Source organism: Anser anser, assembly GCF_964211835.1.
Source record: "Anser anser genome assembly, chromosome: 5".
Taxonomy (NCBI): Eukaryota; Metazoa; Chordata; class Aves; order Anseriformes; family Anatidae; genus Anser; species Anser anser.
In genome coordinates, this window is record NC_139725.1 from 34027200 (window position 1) to 34042728 (window position 15529).

Below are 15529 nucleotides of genomic sequence, written 5' to 3' on the forward strand. Positions count from 1 at the left end.
TGCAGCGAAAGAGTCAGCATGCGTGTGTATGACTGAAGAGAGTCTTCCACGTATGACTAAGTTCTATTTCAGGTACTGGGTTGGGTGCATTTCTGGATTTCTTGGGATGAACCCACAGAAACAAATCCAGGAAATTAAATAAGCTGCTTCAGGCTGTAAACTGCTGCTTTACTACTGTTGCGCACAGGGCAGGGTTCACAGGACTGAGGCTGCCTAACTGCACAAGGAGCTCAAAGTTTTGTTGTTGCTGATGAAGCAAAAGCTGGGGGACCCACGTTGAAGCCCAAGGGAGTGGATCAACCTTAGATGGGATATAAGACCAGGTATTTGCATCTTCTTCTGTACAGGTTAAATACTTTGTGTTTTGCCTAAATCTAAGACAGAATTTTTAGACAGACTAATTATCCTGGTCAAATAAAAATGAAGCATCATTCCCACAACAATACAAAGCTAGAACTGCATTTTGTTTTCATTTTTAAGACTGCAAACCCCTCAGGTCAGTAACTATCTACTTAAATCTTGTGTAACACAGGACTCATTGTAAACTCTTGCATCAGAATTCAGTAGTTTTCCTGTCACTTTGGGAGGACGGACAGACAGGCACTTTTGAAGCAAGGACTCTTAGGGGAAAGAACATCCTCCACAAGTGTCAGGTTTTGCTACCCTTTCCTAACAAAGGGTTTTGACAGTGCTGACATACACACCAGCAATTCTTGCTGGGTCAACCTGCAGTATTACTATTCCACATTGTCTGGTATGTGTTACTCCTGAAGCACCTGATCCAGCCCAACATAAGCCCACCTTCAGAGGTAGTTTAAAGTATTTACAGTGCTCTGAGCAGGGGTGGCTGCAGTGCAGGCAAATACTGTTTTGTCACCTCACCTACAGAGGCAGTGACCTTCAGCACAGGGCAGGGCAGACAGCTGGGAGTGGCGATGTCAAACCAGACAGGCAAGATTCACTGGAAACTCTGTCAAAGGCAAATCCTTGATTTTTTTTTTAATTTTTTTTTGACACTCCTAGAATTTGTCAACCTTAGACAGCTGTCTCAGAAGTCACATTATAGTCCTGGGAAGAGCCCATACCAATTACAGCTGACTTCAGGAAAGTTTAGTCAGGTATTTCAAGCAATTCTGGGTGCTGTAGCCACTGGCATGTGTCATGTGCATCTGAACTATCTCCAAGGAGGGATATAAGGAAACTAAACTGAGTTTCTCTCATAGCCAGATAAACAGCATCATACAAATAGCATCTTTATTCTATCAGGGGACCAATAGAGCCAAGCCCCACCTTAATATTAACACGCAACTCTTCCAGACTAACATGCTAACAGATAATGTGGAATTTAGGCACTGCCACTGCAGATAACCATGCAGTGCATTTGGAGCAGATTACCTTTACAAAGCATCCTTCATTTCAAGTACAGGAGCAACACTGCTCATCAAGGCAGAGCAACCGTAACTCCTCTGCACCTTCCCAGCAACACCACAGAAACATTTTTTGTGACTTCATGATCCTCACTATCTTCCCCTGAGCCGCTTGACAGAAGGACTGAGATATCACAGGAGGGTGACACTTTGTAAAGAACTATCAAGCATTCCCAGTTGAGACTTTAAACACAGGCCTCTGTAAATAGTTTTTATTATGTTTTGGAAATTCTCATCACACACGACCACGATGTAGACAGTTTCTTAGTGCAAAGTGCTTTGCTGCCTTGTGAACCAATGTGTAAGTTAGCAAAAGCAGGAAGTTACTTATCAGCCAGCACTGCCTTAACCATACATCTTTACTGCTACCCACATCGCCTTACTTTATCTATAAATATATAGATGCATATCCACCTCCTCACATCAAGTCCTTATTTATCCCAAACAGGCATGGCAAACCCAGCACTTTTCTGGTTGCGTTTGTGAGGACAACGATACACGCCCTCCAAGCCTCTCTCAGATTGCAGCACATCCTTTTACTGTCCAAAACATCACCCATTTTGGCTGCAAATCCAGTTGGCGTCTTCCCCTCTGGCCGACTCCCTCTTTTCCCGTTCTCCATCTCCTTTTCTGCCCATGAAGAATGTGATCACCTCTACTTGCGAGGAAGATGATAGCGGGAAGTGTGGTGGTCCTTCAGGTCAAACTCATCGTGGCCTTCCCTAAGAAGCAAACACAAACTGCAGTTAGCAGTAAACACCCAGGCAGGAAAACTCACCTTTAATCACTGCACAGGATGCCTCCTAGCTGCCCTATAAGAAACCTATCCCAAGGCCTAACTGATAGGACCCCACTTGCAGTCACGTGGACTGGTTACTTGAGACATTTGGAGCAGAAGCCTCTGATGTACGTTATGAAAAGCTCTGTTCATCCTTGCCTGCTGGTATGGGAAATGACAGAAGTCCTCTCTGCCTCCTTCCCTCTTTGAGAGATTCCAGTAATTTGTAGCTTACTTTCAGCACCATGTTTGTGATTCACAGGCATGTTAGCAACTCCTATGACAACAGCCAAAATGACAGTCTGCTCCATAGAGCTCTGAAAAATAACTGTCATGGCTAAAATGCAGTGTACTGGCAGCCGTCTTAACCATGTTGAGAAGCAGGCAGTGGTGAGTAAGACACAAGCTTGCATCTCCAGCATACGACTGATACGCTCACTCACCTAACACACCGCTGGTTCTGCTTTTATAGACGTTTGGCTGAAATTTGTTTGCTTGTTTTGTTTTTAAGTCATCTGATATTGCCAGTTGTATGTTTACTTACCATTTTAGTAAGTTTTCCATTCTCATCTCTCTATAAAACCCCTTTGCAGGAAATGAGAGAATACACATAAAAGCATCCCTTACTTTCCCAACCAGATCCTTAACATCTTGCTATCTAAATGTCATCCAGAAGTAATGAGAACACAGCCAACTACTCAATACTTTCAAGGCATAAAAAAAGAGAAGCCACTCAGGCTGTGATGAATAACTTTGTATTCAAGGGAATTAACCCTCCAAATCTGAGACAGCAACATTTCTGAGACAGCAACATTTTGTCAAAAATCAAGTTAGGGGTGTTTAGGCCCAACTGAGGAAGAGAAGTTTCTCCATATATTTCAACAATCTGACATTTTAAATATGGTTTAAGACTTCAGGGTCTCAACCTAAGAAAATCCTCAGAAATTTATACTGTCTGATCTCCCCTCTTGTGAGAATCCAGCCTAGATTACTCATCAATGTCATTAAAAAGTCGCAGAAGTCACTAAACAATGGTCTCACTTATCCCATCCCACGCACATCAGCTGCTCCAGAGATCGGCCAAACAATGTGCCCAAACATGCGCTGGAGCAGAACAGACAGAGCATTGCTGCCCAGGGCCAGTTTAGTCCCCGAGGCCTGGGGTAACTACTGGTCATTCAGCTCAGACCTGGGTTCTTCGAATCTTCCTTCCTACTTTCTGTTCTTCTGCCCAACAGGAAGAACAAACAAAAGTGGCGAAGCTTACCTGTGACCTGCCCCTCAGATAGAGAGGGATTGCAAGACTTACCGAAAACAGCGCTGGCAGTAGAGATCCCCATCGCAGCCATGGCAACGCAAAGTAGCATCTTCGTTGCAGATACAGCACCAGGGTAATTCATCCTCATCACTGTCATCTGTCTTGGTAAGAGCTGTGTTGGTTGGAGTCTGGCTCTAATTCACAAAGAAAACAGACACGGAATTCAAACCGCAGCAGACACAATACAGATACAGTACTTCCATTGTAATGCATGATGGCCACAGTGGCAAATCAAATAGCCCAAGGATGTTCACTCTCAGTTGATCCTAAGTCAAGATGAACTTGAACTTGCCCAGAGCTCAAGGATAGGCTCCATATGCATGTATGTACGTATCTAGACTGTTAAATAAACACCCAAGATACTACTAGCATTTGCTTATGAGTTTGTATTGCCTGGAAGGTAAACACCCTCAATTCAGTGTCTACAGCAACACACACCCACATCGCCTGGACTGTGTTAAAGGTTGAAGCCCAGATCTTCTGGGAGACACAACAGCAATACCAAGTAACAGACAATTCCTGCTGTGGGAAGGTGGGAAAAATGGAGGTTTCAATTTTCTCCATGTTACAGAAAGAAAACTTAGGGACAAAGAAAGTGATTTGCCAAAATACCCCTACCACTGATTTGCACCTGAGGTTGGGCCTAAAAGGTCTTTTGAAATCACAATCTGGACCATATCCACGAGGTCATCCATTGTCTCCTTGTGCTTTACAGAGACTTTGTAGAACTGAACAGCCATATGCACACCAAAACACAGCACCTGAACACTGGCAAAGGCAGCTTCCTAACACAATAGCAGTAAGATAGCACTAGCTTTTACAACAGTGATTCCAAAAGTGCAAGGTGGCTGGCATACCTATGAGATGGTTGTTTGCAACAATGCTTACAATTAAATAATTTCTTCCACCAGGGACAGAACTGTCAGGTGTCTGTGACTCACAGGTCCATTTAATTCTCATCATATACATTAGAGAAGGTGTACGTACTTCCATAACAGACTGGAATCCATTCTGAGTGTAGGGTATCTTGTTGCTAATCCCTTCCCCTGACGTTTCAAGAGAACACAGAAGGTCAATTACTATCTAGAGTCTATTCTGCACATGCTGAAAGCAATGGCAAACCTCCCACTTACCCTGTTCCAGGCTCTATGCTACTAGACCATGGCCTTCTTGGTCTAATTATATGGGTGAGTTAAAAATCCCTTTTCTGATATCCACTCTGGCAGGCTGATTTTGATTGACTTCTCTGGGTTTAGAGGACACTATCCCATTCAGCAGAAAGCCAGCCTGAAAGGAATTGGATTCCAGGGTGTGAGTAATTTCTTTTAAAAGTGCAAGGATGAGTCACAGCTGTGCTCAGGGTTGGTCAGCCATGCAGACGCCCCTGAGATGTTTGATTTCTCAGCTTGTCTGCCTTGGAGAAGCTGTTTTTGTTTGTTTTGTTTTTTTCCTCCCTTCACTGCACTGAGCCTAGGCTACATCAAACTTTTGCTGCAGAGCTGTACTCTCCTGGGACCCCAGAGCACATCATTTCAAGAGATCCTGACCAGTCCACTGACCTTTTGCTTTGTTTTCTTATACAGGTTCTGTTGTGAGGGTCCTGGCTGGGTGGTCTGATCTGGAGGAATGTTGAATCCACTTGCTTCATCCAGGGCCACTTCCTCTGTGAGCTGGTTGTAACAGAAAGAAAGAAGCCTCTTGTTTCGAATACAATCAGGAGTCCCATTCTAGACTCTAAACCTCCCTCCCTTCTCCTTGCCCCCGTGCAGTAACTGGAGATGACTGAACACATCAGTCTGGTGTTCTCTGGACAGCTGTGAGCTTGCTCTACTTGCACTCTGAATACCGCGTGTACATTGCGAACAGTTAGTGTGACAGCAGGGGCCCTAAACTAATATACTCTGCTTTGCAGTGCAGCTATCAGCAGATGCTCAACTTCATGCTAACCATACATGTGGTCTGTGTCATCAGCCAGGAACATGAGCACAGAAAGTTCATGTCTGCCTGCAAAATAATTCACAGACATTTTAGACAGAAATGGAGGCATAAGCTGTGCTAAACAGCCCACATCTCATCATCCATGTTCTAGCTGGGTGGGGGAAAAAAACAAAACAAAGTAAGGAAGTACAAGCAGAGTGGGAGCAGGGCTGGAGAGAAGACACACACTACAAGAGACACTAACAACGAATGAAAAAGAGAACTTTAACAGACTGGTAGAAAAGTCTTCTATCTCCTGTAGCTGAATCGCTGCATGGGAGCTAGCATTGGAAAAGCACTAGGAGGGGAAGGAATGAGACTCTCTCCAGGAACAGAAAAACACAATTTGCATGCTCACTAGGTTAAAAAAAAAACACACCAGGAATGATTGACAGGAAGATAAACAAGGCCACAGGTGCCACTTCTGACCTGTTTTAGCACTCTCCGAATGGCTTCCTCCTCATCCAATTCTTCATCACTGTCAGGGAGTTTATAAGATTCCAATGTAACTGCATGAATGAGAGACAGAGCATGCAAGAGTTATCTCAAAGAAAGGTACAAGACAAAGCAGGCCATCCTTACAGTTCCAGCCTCGATGTCTTAGTTGAGGTTAAGATGCTAAGGCTAAGATCTTTAATACTGATTTCATGATGAATGAATCTTTACTACTTTACAGGCAACAAAAACAGTCTGTTTCTTTAAGAACAGATGAATTCAATGGATAAAAGCCTCTCAGAAGAGAAATTACTCTGACACAGGAACCTGGTCCCTCTCTTGGGACTGTATTCTCCTCTGCTACCCACCTTTCTCCGGGTCCTGACCTCTGAGCACTGCCAATCTCTTTGCAACTTCTAAGATCTTTTCCTGCCTAGTGTTTTCATCTCGCAGCTCAGCAGCAGCCTCTGCCAGAAGTTTATTCTTCTCTTCCTCTAGCTGTTTTGGGTCCAGACTTGCATGGCAAGCATAATCTTCACTTTCCCGATTTAGGTCATTCAAGTTTTGGCTACTAGCAGCTGCAAACAGACAGGCAGAAAGAATGTGCTGGTGACTCAGCAGCAGTGTTCCTTGGGTACAGCCAACATCACTAAAGCAACAGACAGCATGGGAGAAGCTTGAAGCTCTCCATTAATCCAGGTAATAATGGGAGAAGGCATGACACAACCGGATCCACACTGTACGTGAAGAAAAGAAAGTGAGCTAATCTGCACTTTACAGGGAGATTACAGAGAAAGCACTGCAGCTGGGAAGGTAATGGTATCCCAGATTCTGATGTTTTACAACAGAGCACAGACACATTAGGAGTAGCAACGGCTCCTCCATAGGAAGTGTGGCCTTACAGAAACAGACAGAAGCAACCTGAGTAATACAACCCTGAGAAAATGGAACCACCTCTCAAGCAAAGATGATGAGACCCAGCATGGAGCTAGATGGCTGTTCTTAGTCAATGTGGGAGTCATAAGGGGGAAGATATGAACTGGACAAGTGAGCTAAACAGGGCAACACATATTCCCTGCTCGCTATAGCACATACATTAATAGAAAGAAATAGATCTTTGGAATCCAAAATAGATACCTTGAGGCTGGGCTCCTGGACTGTAATGCTCATCAATGGCAACTTCCTCAGCCAGCTGAGTTAACAGGTCATCTGTTTGCTGTGTCAGACTTCTGGTATCAGGGGGTCGATGTACCTGAGAAACAAGGAGGGCATGGTAGAAAGCAAATGAGAGGAAAGTAGCTTACTCAAACAATGGAAAAGTCAGATAGCAATACAATCCCACGCAGAATCAGCATAAAAAGATGCATCTACTGATTTTGTGAGCCTCAGCTTATGGGTATCTGATGCAAGACTTTCAAGGTTTCATTCTCAGAGCTGTTGAATGCCCACAACTCTAAATGTAATCACCTAAACAGGGCAAGGAGGTGCTGAATATATAGGAGTAGATGCTGCTGAAACCCAGCCCCAGCTCTGTCACTACCTCCAAAGTAAAAACGGTCCCATTCTCAACAGTGCCAACCACCAGCCCCACTGAGGTCTAAGAGAACAGCTGCATGTGCAGCACTGCTGAAAAAGGAGCATGAGGAAACAATTTATCAGGGACAAGATCATTCATATAAGCCCTGAAGGCAGAAATCCAACTCCTTCCTCTTCGGTCTCAGGCTAATCACTTTACCTCTCTGGGCTTCAATTTCTGGAATAATTAACAGGATTTTCTTCAGAAGGGATACAGTAACAACTGTGAGATACAACTAGAAGGCAGGATGGATAAGCCCAAAACCACTAATAAACAGCTTTGAAAAGATATCGCGCCACTTAGGTACACAAATGGGTTGAGAAGAAAAAGGCTAGCATCTATTGTTAAAAACAACACATGAACTATATTTGACATAAAAGCAAAGGAACATATAGCACTGAAATTGATTCAGCATACTGGTAAAAGTTAGCCATTTGCTACTGAAGCAATGATGCAAAATGAGCTACCTGGACACAAAAAAGCTGAAGGGCAAAGAAAGACTAACATGCTGGGACACAAGAATTACTGTGCCAGCTCAGAATACACTGCTGGCCAAACAAATGGGGGAGCTTACTGGTCTGGGAGCCTGGGAAGGAGGACGTCTCCCTTGCAGGACAGCCAACCGGTCCTCCATTTCCTGCATGGATGGAACAGGTCCCTGGTAATCCTCCTTCAGTGCAGCCAACCTAGCTTCGATCTCAGCCTGAGAAGGAATGGACTCTGCAATTCAGAATAACCCAAGGTAGGGGGTTATTCTGTTAAGAAAAAACTTGAAGCCGTTTGTTTTCAGTAAGATTGTATTTTGTTCTGGAATCAGGCTTTGAACACCAGAGCAAAAACCTCCCTCAGCCCCTGATCTGAAGGAGGAATTATACAGCAGCGACTCAGAAACTACCCTAATGCTAACCGCTACCCTTTTCTCCCAAGTCACTGCCTCCTCCACGTTTTATATTCCAGCCAGGAGACCATTGTTACTGTAACCTAATTTGGCAATCAGCTGACTAGGGATACCATGGACAGGCAGAGAAATGTGTGCCATTTAGGCAGTACAGTCCATTGCTCCCACACTCTTTAACATAACCCTAGGCCTATCAGGCTGAAAAAATCCCCTATGCAACAAGGTAACCACTTTGCAGTTTTTCTTTCCCTTCTAGAGACCATGTAGCATTTTAAAAAGTTTATTCTCCCACAAGCACCCCGCTGAGGCAGCCCCAGATCTGACCATTGTAGACTGGGATCAGAGTCCCTTTTTGTCCTCTGTGAGGCAAGGCTGGCCAGAACATAATCCCACAGAGACTGGTACCACAGTGGTCCAGCACAATGACCCACAGGAAAACTTCTGCAAAATGGTTTGGCCAAAAATAACTCATTTCATTCTGCTGCTACTGTGTTTGACACAGACTTTTACCCCAAACAATGGAAAACAAGAAAGTGATTTCACGGGTAAGATACTGCCCCAAAACTGAGAAGCAGTTTCAAGAGAAGCCCCAAAGAACAAAATCAAAGTGAAAAATTAAAACCACTGTGGAACCTGGCCACTGTGGCAGCAAGATGTGGCTGCTCTGATCATATTTAACCCTTCAATTCCCTAAAAAGACAGACACTGAGTGTCCAGTACTTCCCTCTCCCTCCTGGTTCCACGCTTACCAAGTAGCAGCATTCCCACCCAGGGAATCTCCAGTGCTCTTCAAAACTTACTGGGTTTCCTTTCCTCTCTGAGCTTCTGCAGTCTCTCTGCAATAGCTCTATCCTCTTTTGAGAGCCCCTGGTATCTGGAGTCAGCTTGACCTGGGGATTTGGCAGCTGCCTTCTGTTTTCCTTTCATTTGCTTAGCCTCAAAAGCTGCTACACGCCTGTGACAAGGATGGAAAAAAACACAATTGAAAAGAGGGGAGTTTAAATCCTAAGATATGAAAACACTCTCTGTGAGCCCAACAGGCTAGGTGAAGAATGTCAATGTAAAAGAGAATGGAAACTGCTCATTCCTGTACCAGGCTCTCCCATCCTGGCACAACGAGGTACTGCCAAGGGTAAGGCAAACCATAGCTCATAAATGTAGTAGGCATGGCACTATTTCTGAGGAGACAGGGAACATTTCACCACCAGGCTCCTGTTTCCAAGCCAAGCACAACCAGTCACAGATAAATACTGGCAGGCTGCTGTTCTTGAGTCTATTCAAAAGTAAAAAGAGTCCCCTATATCCTTCACAACAAAAGAAACAAACAACAAAGCAAAAGGCCCATCTTTAAACTAATTCTGATCAAGTGAACACCCACGTCACAACACAATCCCCCCCCACTTTTGGTGGTCTCTATGGGGAAATATGAAAGGGCCTGGAACATGATCTAGGTGACCCTGCTTGAGCAGGGCGCTTGGACTAGATGATCTCTGGAGGTCCCTTCCAACCTCAACCATTCTGCGATTACTCTACAGCAGAAACAACTGTGTGACTGGCAAGTGCAACTCACTTTTTGTAGTTTTCTGGTGGCGACCATTTTGCTGAACTGTTCTGAGGTTCCTGTCTGAAAGACAAAATCATTGACATCTCTGAATTCAAGGCTTCGCCATATGCTTCAATCATCTATTCTCTGAATCCAAGAGGGATCAGTATACATGTTTACTGACCTCCTGGTACAGTCCCGTTCATAACCTCATTAATATGGGGAATGATTAGCTGGTGAAAGACATTAAGATGATATAGCTGCTTTGGACAGCATGGAACTTCACTTCTAGTCCTTTGTTCCTGACGTTTTGCATCTGAACAAAGAATTGTTTAATACGGACACCAGGCAGGGCTGAAATACCCTCATCTTTCAGAGCACGCATATCCCAGTTCAGCAAGCAGAGAGCGAGCAGTTAGGTGAGCCTCCCAGCGTAATTAGCTTCCAAAGTGTACAACTCTCTGAAAGGGGTTGTGGCATGCAACAAACAGAATTATATAATGCATAAGCTAAATAAAACATTACAAAAATGATTATGTAACCACTAGTATCACGATGACAGATGACATCTTCTAGGACACTTGAACACTGCACAACACAATCATGTCTTGAGTAACTGTGTTCTCTCTGTGTTCACGCTGACCTGCTAAACTACACGCTTACAAAGGGCAGCATATTTTATTTATTCTTAGAAGGCACAGCTACAAACACATCTGTGCTAAGGCCTGTATAACAACAAAGGCAATGTCTTTACTGGACCACTTTCCAGCTCCAAGGTGTCAGTTGTGAAAGCTGTTTGCATGAAGAACTTCAGTCCGCGCAGCCTACAGAACTGCAGTCTATGCATATTATCTACCAGATATTCACTCAGACAACAATTTTTTTCTGTTGTAACTCTATAGTACTGACATTAAACAGACAAGGAAAAAATCAACAAGAGAGACATGGGAAAAGGCTGAGCTGTTTTCTAAATAGCTTTGGAGTAAGGGAAGTCAGAAATTTTAAGAGCTGGAATACTGTGAATACTGTATTTGCACCTGATATCAACAGCTCATGCTATTTTCACAAGCCAGTGCTTTTGCAGTAAAGACCTGTGCAATACAAGGCTCTTGTTTAGACTGCAAAACAAGAAAATTCCCTGCTTGCTGGTGTAAATTCCTTGCTATAGCAGAAAAGCAGGAAAGGGAGGTAAAAGAAACACAAAAGGAAGAGAACATGGAGGAATTGGTAAAGAGAGGGGTTCTCATGTACTTTTGTGGTCTTGTGTTACTTGTTCATATGTGTGATCAATACTGTTACTGAATTAATTTGTTTTCAGCACACAATCTATGGGTTATATATGCATTTTTGTTTTCTTTTAGAAGCAAACCAATTTTATGTTACAAAACTTAAGTTTTCAGGCTACACATAGCAGGGACCTCTCAAAAATGAGTAGCTGAGATGCTGTTTGTTCAGAGGTAGTACTTGGATAATATTGTTAGGCTGCTGAACGACGACAGTTCTGAAAAGGCTTCCCTTTTAAAAGGGTGGGCAAACACACGGTGGTGCGTAACCTGGTCTCTTCTAGCTAGGACACCTATAGATATTCAGGGTCCATCCATGAAGATTTAAATGTGGTTCTTTCAGGCTATGCTGACACCACAGAGAACAGCCTCACAAACCGTGGTTCGTGTCTCTGGGCTGAACAGCTCACCTAACAGCAGTTCAGCTATGGTGGGGCTTAGAAATCCACGGCACAGGCAGCGTGCCTGCACATGTACAAGGCACGGCTCCCCCTCAGAAACCCGCAACGCAACACCGGATCGCAGAACGCCGTCGGGGGAAGGCCTCCCCCCGCCTTACCCCGTCAGCTTTCCGTGGCACTGCTTGCACACCTTCTGCTGGCCACCTCCACAGCGGGGCACGGCGGCGCTGAAGCTGAGGCAGCTGGAGCAGAAGGCCCGGCCGCAGCTCGCACAGCCGCACTGCGGGGACACAAAATGCTGTTATTAATTAATTAATTAACTAATTACTCTGTGTTTAACAGGCAGCCGGCAGGGCGGGGTTTCCGTCACCTGGACGCGGAGCACCACAGGCAGAGCTGGGTCAGGCTGGTGTTTGCTTGGGACGGTGCCGCGAGGTGCCCCCGCTGCCAGGGGAGGCCGGCTGTAACTTTTTCACCTCCTCCCCACCAGACCCTCGCGACAAGGCGGGCCCTCGGGACCGGGCGGGTGACAGCCTGCTTGTCGCGACACAGCGAGGGACGCGCGGCAGGGACTTGCCTCCTTCTTGAAGACGCCGAACTTGCGCGCACACCCGTAGCACCGGCTGTCCATGGCGCACAGACCCGGCCCTGCCGTCCCGCTACGACACCCAAATCGCGACTATCGGCGGCGACCGGCCGCAGGAGCAGCCCTCCTGCCCCGCTGCGGCGCACGGCCTGATGGGAGTTGTAGTCCTCCGAGCCGCCAGCCCCGCCTCCAGCTTGCCGGGGGCCTCTCATGGGATAAACTACATTACCCAGGGTAGCGCACGGAGCCTGCCGGGAGCAACCTGCGGCTACCTGCCGCGCGGTGCACTGTGGTACTTGTAGTCCGTGGCGCCCTGCTGTCAGAGACTCCATTTCCCTGCCCCTTCCCGTGCCCGGCGCCGGGGCGGCGCTGCGTATGGCCGCCACCTGAGGGCATTGTAGGCCGCTGCCTTGCTCCCCTCAGTACAGCAGCTGTAGTTGGTACAGCGTTGCGTTTTTGCCCACTAACTACTGTTGATTGTTAATAAGACCCACCGTGTATTTTATAACACTGACTGGGTTGCGCTCAAGTTGTTGTTTCTTCCTTTTTTTTTTTTTTTTCCTGGTCTTAAACCGGTGACAAAGATGCTGGTTCAGGAGAGCGTGAAATCAGCTGAACTGTAAAATTCCAGTTAACCCCAGCCAGTATTTCTCCTGGTGTATGTTTGCCTGCCTTCACAACTAAATATCCTATGGTGCTTGACCAAAACAACTGCTGAGTGTAGTTCTAGGTGCCACTGGTTCCTGTGAATCATCTTGTTAGTTCTGTGGTTTTGCAATTACAGTTTGCTTTCTTTCTGGTTTAATAGATAAACCCACACTGTAAAGACTTCCACAATTAAATTGGGAAAGAGCCTGAGCTATTCAAGGAAGTAAGACTCATTAATAGCTGAACAAAGCTAAAAGAAAAAATAAAAGGGGTTTTCCCCTCAAACATTTATTTTTTAAAGCACTGAAGAACATTAGAAAGACAACCATATAAAACGTTGAAACTACAGTTTGCACCTGTCCAACAAATATATTAGAGCATACCTGGAAATTCCAGGTACTGTAGGCATAAAACAGAGATTTGAGATAAGCATAAAACAAAATTGAATCAAATAAAAACAGTTTGGTCTTGGCTTTGCTGTTGAACTGGTTAATGGGAAAAGAGGAAGAGGAAGTTTTGATCTGAAAGCTATGGAGGAACCCACAGATTGGCAGGTGTAATTTGGAGTGCCGCCCTTCGATATCCAGCTGAAGCAACCCAAAGGACTTTACTACTCAGAGAGCGCCACCAGCAGAGGTGAACGAGAGGAAGCAAAGGCACTTAAAGACATTTAACTGACTAGTTTAGAAACGCCTCAGCTGAACTGCCAAATGGAGCTGACAGGAGCGACCACGACAGCAGACAGACCCCGCCGTCCCTTTGCTGCAGGAGGCCGGGACACCTTCACATCCACCCAGTGGTGTCCACCAGGGGGGGCCCAGCTCCCGCAGCTCCGCCAGGTACCGCACCAGGAGGCTGCTTGGCTGCAGGACAGCAGCAGCTATTCTTTTATTTTCCGGCCTGCAGATGTTTCTCATGATAAAGGGAATGCAGATTATTAAAAGCCTGCGTGGCGACTTAGCCCATAAAATTTGGAATTTCTGTTTGAAACAGAAGAGATTAAACGGTCTTTGGTTAATAGGCCGTCTTGCCAAGCTGACGTGTTGCACAGTAAGTTGTATATTTTCTGTTCCACATAGTTATAGCTGCCAATGCCACGTTTAACTTGCTGTGAAACTGTGCCTCAGTGTATTAGATTTGGCCTGGATTCTCTTGGGACTTGATTACTATAATGCAGCCACATCCAGAAGTTGAACTCTTTGCTCTGAAAAAGTTCAAATTAATTCAAAACGTGGCCGCTGGCCAACTCAGTCTCCCAGGCTGGAATGTTTCTCCTTGCAGTTGTGTGATAAAAAGGGCAAATCATCACCACACTGAAACTGAAAACTGAGTTTGAGTACTCTTGCTGTTACAGTAGGCTTGTTTACTTCTTCCAGATGAGGAACCAATTGTACTATCAGCATGCCGAAAGTTACCCTTATTTTTTGTCAGGCCTTGGGGTTCTAGTCATACAAATGAATGTTTTCTCAACCACAGTTATTTACTTACATAAGGGAAATGTGTTTTAAATTAAACCAAAACACACAAAAAAATAATCTTATGAATAGTAATTTTTGTCTGTAGTGCTTTATTCCAGGCTGTTTTTGTCTTACTGCAGTAACTGGCAAATCTCTGTTCTGGTTCTTGCAGAGTAAGAAAGCATACTACTTGAAGGCCCTGACTTGCCTCCCAGACAGGCCCTTGGACAGCCCCAAAGCAGGTAAAATTGAACTACATGGACACAAACAGTCTTCTTGCCCCTTCCACATGTACAGGCTCATGGATGCAGCTCTGTTTTAGTACAGATCTGCCTTTGTACACAATTAAGGTAACATCTGTTTGTGTTATAAGTCACATACATACATGAGAATAGACACATTTGTTACTGCTAGCTACCTCAGTTTTTTAAGGTTAAATGCTTACATGTAGGTTTTCAAAGATATATTAATTGAATGATGAACTTTCATTAGAACCTCTCAAAATCCTTTGGTGCTGGTACTTGAATCTTAAACCTTTGGCCATTGTGCCCCTGGTGTCTATTGGCTGGTGACTCTTAATTCACATATCTCAGAATTTGAATGTTAATAGCAAGCTTCTAAATCATTATTGTATATGGGCAATGCACATTGTGAGGGGATTATTGTCTGTTAGATGAAAGTCCTCTTATACTGTGCAATTGGGTGCACCTAATCTCTTAACAGGGTCTGTGAATTTTATAACTTCTCCATTTAAGATCCTCAGTTAACCGTGTATGAAAATGAACAGTAGTCATTATGACAGGGATGTTTTGTATCTTACATTTTCCTGTTTGCTGGTCCACAAATTTTTAGATGAATAATATATATATATATATATATAAATAACTGAAATGGAGACTGCTGGCAGGAAAGCAGAAAGTTTAGCAACAGAGGAAAACTGAAGCTTTTGATATCTGCAAAGTGGGTTGGGAGGTATTTTGGAGCATGTGTTCCAGTTAACATACATATCCATTAAGGAAAGCATTAACAAAGACCCCTAACATAACTGATGAAACATGGAACTTTCAGACTTCAATATTTAAAAGCCTTTCCTATGAAAGAGGGAACTTATAACATATTTCAGGCTGTATTCAGGAATGCATTTCTACATCAGTACCACTGAATTCATGTTTTCAAAATAAATGAGAGCGGAGTTTTTAGCC

General features: G+C 44.6%; 1 protein-coding gene across 3 annotated transcripts; it reads right to left on the reverse strand.

Annotated features, from left to right (window-relative positions):
* Positions 1-1625: 1625 nt before the first annotated feature.
* Positions 1626-12419, reverse strand: ZFYVE19 (zinc finger FYVE-type containing 19). 3 transcript variants are annotated; one of them, XM_083838514.1, is made up of 11 exons: positions 12214-12419; positions 11795-11916; positions 9980-10033; positions 9210-9364; positions 8086-8231; positions 7073-7187; positions 6304-6513; positions 5930-6009; positions 5083-5193; positions 3515-3657; positions 1626-2149 (listed from the first exon to the last, which is right to left on the reverse strand). In XM_083838514.1, exons 1-11 carry the CDS (start codon positions 12265-12267, stop codon positions 2083-2085), a joined length of 1257 nt encoding a protein of 418 aa, XP_083694640.1. In that variant the 5' UTR covers positions 12268-12419; the 3' UTR covers positions 1626-2082. The 3 variants fall into 3 exon arrangements, with proteins under 3 accessions (XP_083694640.1, XP_083694642.1, XP_083694641.1); XM_083838516.1 differs by lacking the exons at positions 11795-11916; positions 12214-12419 and adding an exon at positions 10137-10173 and having other exon boundaries at positions 9980-10058; XM_083838515.1 differs by lacking the exons at positions 1626-2149; positions 3515-3657 and adding an exon at positions 3699-4810.
* Between the last annotated feature and the right edge of the window lie 3110 nt (positions 12420-15529).

Bases quoted from the DNA above. Each gene is read 5' to 3' on its own strand.
- ZFYVE19 (XM_083838514.1), bottom strand. From the start codon at position 12,267: ATGGACAGCCGGTGCTACGGGTGTGCGCGCAAGTTCGGCGTCTTCAAG. The intron at 7,188-8,085 runs GTAAGCTCCCCC...CTTGTTTCTCAG, and splicing joins CTTCCCAGGCTCCCAGACCA to GTACATCGACCCCCTGATAC. The intron at 2,150-3,514 runs GTAAGTCTTGCA...TTTGCTTCTTAG, and splicing joins TACTGCCAGCGCTGTTTTCG to GGAAGGCCACGATGAGTTTG.